Source organism: Adiantum capillus-veneris, chromosome 15 (assembly GCF_014529385.1).
Source record: "Adiantum capillus-veneris isolate H3 chromosome 15, ASM1452938v2, whole genome shotgun sequence".
NCBI lineage: Eukaryota > Viridiplantae > Streptophyta > Polypodiopsida > Polypodiales > Pteridaceae > Adiantum > Adiantum capillus-veneris.
The window spans coordinates 150,994,165-151,002,931 of NC_140945.1; the positions used below are offsets into that span (position 1 = coordinate 150,994,165).

Consider the following 8,767-nt stretch of genomic DNA (forward strand, 5'->3'; position numbering starts at 1 on the left):
TGACCTTGGAGAGTCTCCAAGTGTAATGAACAATCCATAAAGCACAATTCAAGAGAACTATTTTTAATGGCCAACGCGTCCCAAAGTGGCAAACCAAGATGAGGGGATACTTAATGAAAAAGAACTGTTGGGCACTAATCAAAGAAGCGTTAGAAAATCAGTTCAAGATAGACACAACTCAAATTGGAGCATCATCATCTACAATTGCTACCCAGTTTGCTGCAAAGGATGAGCAAGCCTTAGGCGTACACGCTACAACACTTCACACAAATCACATGCACTTTTTTATTATGAATGCACTAGTGATTATGATGCCTAGGAAGTTCATGAAAAGTGCTTTGGAGTTAGAGCCAAGAGGATTAGAATAAGCTTGAAGAAACAATCGTAGAACTTTACTATGGGGTGATGAAGGCATTGCTAGCTTTGTAATAGTCTTAAAAGCATCATCACATAGCTTATATACATTAAATATGGTGTACCGATCATGGAGGCAAACATCCACTTCATCTTGGAAACTTCTAAAAGGAAGAATCTAGAAGGTACTAGAAACACCTTCTTGTCTCTAGAGCTTCTAGATTCTTCTTATTATTTCTAGAACCTTCTAAAAGCTTCCAAAATGAATTGGATGTTTGCTTTTGTGACAGTGCGTGAAGATGGTAAAGTCATAGTATTTCTAGGAGCTCTAGCCAGTGAATTCAATCCCCTAGTCACAATACTTGAGGAATAAGCCCACCGCCTGATTTGTAAGTCATAGAAAACTCACTTTAGGGAGAAGAAAGAAAGCACAAAAAGGAATCACAATCCTCTTTGATAGGGAGGGTTTTCCTAGCTTCATCATCCAACGTCAAATGTTACACTTATGGAATGCTAGGACATCAAGGTAAAGAATGCTCTACAAAAAACAAATGCAGTCATTGTGAAAAAAAAAAAACAGGACATCCACTTGTCACATGCTACTATAAAGATTAACCAAATAGGACCAACAACAATGAAAACCAAAAAAAGCAAATAAAAACGAAAGCAAATGTAACAGGACAAGGAGAAGACCAAGGGAGCCTCGTTTTGCTTCACATGATTCTAATTCTACCATCCTATTGAGCACATTATGATTTTTCTCGATTTTCCTCCACCTCACTCTTTTGTATCACCTTAAAGATAGTCTAAGAGTGTTTGCACTTGACTATGGTCATTGGTTTGAGGGGAGATCTTATGAGTATGCCTCACTATGCCACCCTATGAAGAAGCACTTTAGGTATCCATGAGTATGAGCCATTGGGAACCTATGAGTATGAGCCATCTTGACATATGAGTTTCTCTTTTATACTTTGTCATATTTTAGACCACAAGGGGAGGTTTTTTGAGAATGGGCTTCAACCCATGAACCTCCCCTTATGAAATGATACGAGTGGTGGGTCTTCACATGAGTCTTTAGATAAGTCCATATAAGATTCTATTATATGTATACATAAGCCATAAGTGGTGTCCTCAAATAGCCAAATCAAGCCCTACACTCTAGAGCCGATCCCACTTTCTATGGCTATTGAGAGGAGATGGAGTAATAAATTGCTATTTTTGAGATCATTCTTCTGCACACAGTTCTTAATGCATTTCTAACTCCTTTCAACTTCGAGATTTGCGATGGAGAAATCAACCTGATGGTGCAAAGTTTAATGGTATCATCTCTATATAGCTTCAAAAGGTCTAGTCTAGAAAAAATGGGACAAAGTATCGTGCTAATTGAACATGCATTTATGGCTACTTAAAAGAAGAATACTAACTAAATCTTCTTGGTGTAAAAAGAGTGCAGTAGCAAAAGGTGCTTCTTCTTCAAATAGCAATAAGCATGAGAAGTTTTGTTATAAAGGTAAGAAGAATTAAAATTTCATTACTATGATGTAAATGATCACCTCAATAATAACTAATGGTCTAAGTCAAATGAGCACATTTATAATCATTGTCTTAAGCTTTAGGTTAAAGAGGCTTTCAAGAAAGAGACAAATATAGCCATTGGAGATGCTTCTCCAAAAATAGATTTAGCAAATGTTGTGCTTGGTACAGAATGGGATTTTATTATACCTTTGTGCAAATTTTTCGATTTAGGTAGCACGCACATTTGCTTTAGATTTGCTAATTTAGGCAACATAAATTTGAACCAACATTCTCTAAATGGTTGGCTACTAGTATTGCATGTGTGGGTAAGCACGAGCTTATCTCCCAGTGTTGCACTCACAAGAAAGACAAAAAATTCTATAATAAGTCACACACTATAATTCATTTAATAAGGACCAAAAAGATCTTCGCCCTCCAAGTGGACAGCTCACACAAAAGTATGCCTATCATGCATCTCCAATTTAGCTGGAAAAAAATTAGAGAGCGCTACTCTTTGAGTTTAACATTTTCTAACCTCTTCACTCTAAACCTAGCTCTTTCGTCAAGGGGGTTGCCCCTGCTCAGCGGGAGGACTGCTTATTGTCAATGTGACGTATAAAAGATGTGAATAAGCCATGGCAAGCACGATTGGGTTTTGACGACCACTAAATAATGCCCGTTAAATTTTGGAGAATGTAACTATTTTTTCGTAATTTTGCAAATTGAGTTGTAACTCATGCATTTTTGCGCACAAAAGAAAGAGCAACAAGACCAGCCTCCCCGGATACCAAGGTCCAATGCCCATGGGCCACAGGATGGGCCACGATAACTGGCACGAGCTCATGTCCAAGTCAGTGTGGCCATGCTCTTGAGTGTTGTTTATTCTAAGACAAAGATTCTTGGTCTCGACTCTCTCCCCTTCGCTCTGCAGACTCCCGAGTCCGTGAAGCCAAAACGACCAGGATGGGAAGGCACTCTTCCTTCTGAGGAGTCCTCTCTAATACACACACACGCACACAAGCAAAATGCTGAAATGCAGAGCAATTCTGGTTGATTATTTCTCCTCTGTCCCTCTTGGTTACACCATCCGAGGTGGGTGGTGGATCCAAGCGCGCGCGCGCGCACACACACACACCCCCAAATAGTGGGCGAGCCTCTAGTCCTCATTTGCCACTTTGCAAAAGCTTTAGTAGGGCGGGCAAGATTCCTGCGATTGATCCACGCAGCTTACGTACGTTCAATCCGAATTCGTAGTCTCCGAGAGAGAGAGACAGAGAGAGAGAGAGAGAGAGAGGTTACAAGGAGACGCCCAAATACTATGGCTGCCTTTTTCTGTTCGCTTGCAGGGTAAGCAAGATCATTGAGAAGAACATTGCAAGTATCTACACCCATCCCCAGCTTACTAGCTACACCAGTTCTTGTGTCAGGATACCATGTCAGCTACTTGTAGAGACGTGTGTGCATGCGCATATACATTTACTTCTTCCCGTCCAAGCTCGCTATGTGCTAGCTACAATTCAAGAAGTGTGTACAATTTCGCGCCTACCACATCGGGCTGTCCTACCTCAAACTTTAAGCACAGAGTTAACTAGCTGTGCCATCAAAATTAAGAGGACCTTTTGTGTAGTCCTTGCCTCTGCATAAATGCTAGTTAATCCTTGCCTCTGCTTGAATGCTAGTTAAGCCTCATTCGAGGCCGCCACATGGAGGCATAGTGATGCAGGTAACTACCCTTTTTGGGTCTGCAGACTCAACCTTCCTGGGCAACTCACAGAACTGAAGAGAATGGGCAAGCTTTTACTGCCATGGATTGCAGTATTCCTGCTTCATCTATCGACTTGGCAGATGGGGTGGGGCGTTGCCACAGATAAAGATGCTCTTCTTGCCTTCAAAAGTGCACTGAAGGCCTCAGACTCCCTTGCAAATTGGCAAGAGACAGATGTAGACCCATGTGGATGGAGGGGGGTCACCTGCAACCCCGCCAGTGATCAGGTTGAAAGATTATCAATTGGGGGAATGTTCCTGGAAGGAGAACTCTCCCCATCACTTGGAGAAATGTCCACACTGAAATATCTCAATCTAAGCTCCAATAACTTGAGTGGCAATATCCCCATGGACCTGTGGAGTGCAACCACATTGCAGCAGCTTGACCTCAGCCACAACACATTGTCCGGTGAGATTGCGCCAGAAATTGGAGCCTTAGTGCACCTTGAAGTATTATTACTGCATAACAACCAGCTCGCAGGCCCACTGCCTTCTCAATTAGGTTCTCTGATGCGGCTTCAGACACTTGACGTTGGGCTAAATGGGCTTTCAGGAATCATTCCCCCCCAGATGGGCAATCTACACAGCTTGACCTACCTAGCAATGGATTCCAATGCACTCACAGGAAGGATGCCTTCAGCAATGGGCAATCTTGGGCTACTTTCTTACTTGGATCTTTCTAGCAACATGCTCTATGGGGACTTGCCATTGGAGCTTGGCAACTTAACAAGCCTGTCTTACCTGGATGTCAACAACAACAGTCTCACGGGCTCACTCCCGTTGACAGTAGGAAGGCTGGCAAATCTGAGAGAAGCGTATTTGGGGCATAATTTATTCAATGGTAGCTTGCCCAGAGAGGTCGGAAAGCTAGAAAGGCTTGCAGTCCTTAATCTTGCAAACTGCTTCCTTTCTGGAGAGCTTCCTGAGGAGATAGGTCACTTGCAGTCCTTGAGCAGAATGGACTTGACACACAACTCTTTGACAGGGCCCATCCCTGATTCTATAGGGATGCTGCAAAACCTCACATCCTTTTCGGTCCCGGACAACAAGCTCAATGGCTCGATACCAAAGTCGCTTGGCAATTGTGCAAACTTACGGATAGTTGAGCTTGCTTTCAACCACCTGACGGGAGTGCTTCCGGAGGAGCTGTCGAGCTTGAAAATGGTGACTTCTTTTTCTGTGGAAGGGAATGCTTTGTTTGGCAACATCCCTGCATGGCTGGGCAGCTGGCAGCACACCTTTGCATTGCTGCTTGGAACGAACAAGTTCACCGGAGAGCTCCCTGTAAGCCTTGGTAATTGCTCTTTACTAGAATCACTAAGTGTGGATGGTAATTACCTGTCAGGGCCCTTGCCCCAGGAGCTTTGCAATGCCCCCTTATCCCAGATATCTCTCAACAAGAATCAGTTCAGTGGTTCCATTGCCGCTACCTTCCACAATTGCACGTCCTTGACAGATCTCGAACTTTCTGGAAACATGCTGCAGGGGAGGATTCCTGGTTATCTATTTAGTTTGAATCAACTGGTCACCTTCAACCTGGATGGCAACAACTTCTCAGGAACTATCCCACAAGAGGTATGGAGTGCACCTCTATTAATGCAAATCTCAGTAAAAGGCAATTATCTTGTGGGTGGCCTTTCCCCCCTTGTTGGAAACCTAGAAAACCTGGAGAGGCTTTATTTAGATAATAATTTTCTTGGTGGACCCCTTCCAGCTGAGCTAGGTAACCTTCAGAGCTTAACTGTCTTGACCATCAGAAACAACCAGTTTGAAGGGGTCATCCCCAAGGAGCTCGGGAAATGCTTGCAATTAGCAACAATGGACCTCAGTGGCAATAGGCTTTCTGGGCAAATTCCGCCAGAAATTGGACAGCTTGCAAACCTTGTTTGCTTAGTACTGTCTCACAACTGGCTTATAGGGCCCATTCCCAAAGAAATTTGTTCATCTGTATCCAAGGTCTACAACATCCCAGACTCGTCGTTCTTGCAGCACTATGGTTTGTTTGATTTCTCTTGGAACAAACTGAATGGAAGCATACCATGGGAGATCAGTAAGTGCAAAATGGTTGTGGAGCTTTCACTTCAAAACAACCAGCTCGCAGGAAGCATACCAAATGCATTAGCAGAGCTAACCAACTTGACAAGCCTCGACATGTCATACAATGGTCTTATCGGCAGCATACCTACAGAGTTGGGCCAACTCAGTCGATTGCAGGGGCTAAATTTGTGTGTTAACAAACTCACCGGCAACATCCCATCTGAGCTTGGAATGGCCAGTAGCCTTGTGAAGCTCAACTTGTCTCACAATTGCCTTTCCGGGATGCTTCCTGATGCCCTTGGAAACTTGGTGGATCTGACACACTTGGATCTAAGCTACAATAAGCTGACTGGCGAAGTGCCTTCCTCATTGACCGACATAGAGTCCCTGGAGGGGCTATACTTGCAGAATAACCAGCTGACAGGAGATATCTCTGTCGCACTCAGCGAGTGCACCACTTGGCATCAAATTCAGGTCATTGATCTAAGCTGCAATAATTTTGAGGGACCAATCCCTGCATCAATCGGAAACCTCTCGAGCCTCTCCATGCTCGATGTCCATGGAAACCACCTCTTGGGAAGCATACCAGCGGAGCTGGCATCATTATCCCAGCTTGCATACCTTGATCTTTCTTGCAACCGTCTCTGTGGGGTGGTTCCAAGGAAGCTTTGCTCTCTTAAAGAGCTCTTAGTCCTTAATCTGTCCTCTAACGAGCTTTCAGGAAAAGTTCCTAATGTGGGCATTTGCATCAACTCCTCTGTTTCCTCTTTCAATGGCAATTCAGCACTGTGTGGAGCTGTGATTGGTGCTACTTGTGAGGGAGCCTCACAAGCAACCAGGGCTTTGCTAAGCCCTGCTGCCCTATTGGGCATCACCGTGGCATGCACATTCAGTTGTTTAGGCATCATCATGATACTCATACGGTGGAAAATGATGAAACAAGATGAGCCCTCTCAAACCATGAGCAAGTCTAAGCTTCAGGGTTCATCAATCGACTCAGATGAGATTTACTTCTCTGACAAGGTGAAGGAACCATTAAGTATTAATGTAGCTATGTTTGAGAGGCCACTTTTGCGGCTATCATTGTCCGACTTGCTCAAAGCAACAGAAAATTTCTGCAAGGCAAACATCATTGGAGATGGTGGATTTGGAACTGTATACAAGGCTACTCTTCCTGATGGCAAGGTGGTAGCAGTTAAGAAACTCGGGCAGTCAAAAGTGCAAGGGCACCGTGAGTTTCTGGCGGAGATGGAAACATTAGGGAAAGTGAAGCACAGAAACCTTGTCCCTTTGCTGGGGTACTGTTCATTTGGTGAAGAAAAACTTCTTGTGTACGAATATATGGTGAATGGGAGCCTTGACCTGTGGCTACAAAACAGGGCAGATGCAGTTGATTGGCCCAAGCGGTGGAAAATAGCATCAGGGTCGGCACGAGGATTGGCATTCCTCCACCACGGCTTCATCCCGCACATCATTCATCGAGATATGAAGGCCAGCAACATTCTACTAGATGAGGATTTTGAGCCACGAGTTGCAGATTTTGGGATGGCACGCCTCATCAGCGCATGCGAGACGCATGTGAGCACAGACATAGCTGGCACATTTGGGTACATACCTCCGGAGTATGGGCAGAGCTGGAGGTCCACCACAAGAGGGGATGTGTATAGCTATGGAGTTGTCCTTTTGGAGCTACTCACAGGGAGAGAGCCCACTGGAACTGACTTCAAGGATGTGGAAGGAGGCAATCTGGTAGGCTGGGTGCGGCACAAAGTGAAATGCGGGTGTGCCGCTGATGCGTTAGATCCTCTCCTTGTTGCAGCTAGCCCCTGTGGAGAGACAAAAATGCTCAAGCTTCTCCATGTGGCTGGCCTGTGTACCAATGAGGATCCTCTGCGTCGGCCCTCCATGCTCAAAGTTGTTAGCTTGCTCAAGGAGATTGAAGTTGGCCAGTAGATTCAGGAATGGTTACCGCCATCTTCCCTTCTGCTGTGAGCGCGTTGCGCAATGTGGCTCTCTCTCTCTCTCTCTCTCTCTCTCTCTCTCTCTGCCCCCGTCGCCCTGCACGTATTGGTACATGCAGAGCTGCGCTGTTAAGTATAGACCTAGACATACTCGAACCGTCAAGGTGATGGATTTTCCCACAGGCCAAACTTATAAACATGTATTATTAACACTAAAGTCGATGAGATCGGAGGGACTTCTCGCACAATTGGTAGGTGCTTGAAGAGGAATTTTCAAGCTTGTCATTGAAGTGCATGTGAATCCTACCAAACTTGTCGGTAGGATGTGCTTCCTTTTAGTAATTGGTCACAGTCTAAACATTCCAATCCCCAATCTTTGGGTGCTTTAAGAATGATGTACAAATGTCATAATGAGTAGCGTTGCAAAATACCATCAAAGTTTAGCTAGTCGGTTGGATTTTGAGAAGCTCAATTTTCAAATGTGCTCTCTCTCTCTCTCTCTCTCTCTCTCTCCGTTGAAGATTTGTACTTGCACATCATCATCGCAAAAGACAAATCATTGGAGTATGATGGTGCGCCTTTTTCCATCCAATTGGGCTTATGCTCACATGCATGACTTACAAGGAAAGATTCCACACAGTGAGTTTCATAACTTGCCTTCACCAAATAAGTTGGGAAAGAGGAATAGAGGGAAGGGATGTGCATTTGTAAACTTTTTGCAAAATCTACTCTACTACTATGACACTCCTTAAGTGGTGATGAGCCTCCATGCTAGTTAAAAGTGCCAGGTTAAGAGACTGGTCACTGAGTTTGAGTGTGCGTGTGTTTTACCAAGAGCACCAACAACTCTTATCATTCCCCATGATCTCTAATCATGTCTACTCTTTGCACATTCAGTGATTCTTAAACCTAATTAAACATGCATGGATGCAACTCTTCAGTGAATGCCTCAACATTCATGCTTAAGATAATGTGCCCAACATGAACTCTTATTCTCACACTTTCCATTATATTTATAGGGATGTTGAATAGCAACCTTAAAAGGGCATCCACACTTCTTTGATGCACGCAATTTTCGATGATCTAAGTAAATTACATTACTTCTAATGGGTATAACTGACATAATGTCTCATGTA

At 44.1% G+C, this 8,767-nt stretch overlaps 1 protein-coding gene across 1 annotated transcript; it reads left to right on the top strand.

The window, feature by feature from the left end:
• Positions 1-2,218: 2,218 nt before the first annotated feature.
• On the top strand, positions 2,219-7,999 carry LOC147441675 (uncharacterized). The gene has a single exon (XM_086483230.1). The coding sequence runs from the start codon at positions 3,655-3,657 to the stop codon at positions 7,621-7,623; it is 3,969 nt and encodes a 1,322-aa protein (XP_086339356.1). The 5' UTR covers positions 2,219-3,654; the 3' UTR covers positions 7,624-7,999.
• The last annotated feature ends 768 nt before the right edge of the window (positions 8,000-8,767 follow it).

Excerpts from the sequence above, each read along its gene's own strand:
- LOC147441675 (XM_086483230.1), top strand. The coding sequence starts at position 3,655 with ATGGGCAAGCTTTTACTGCCATGGATTGCAGTATTCCTGCTTCATCTA.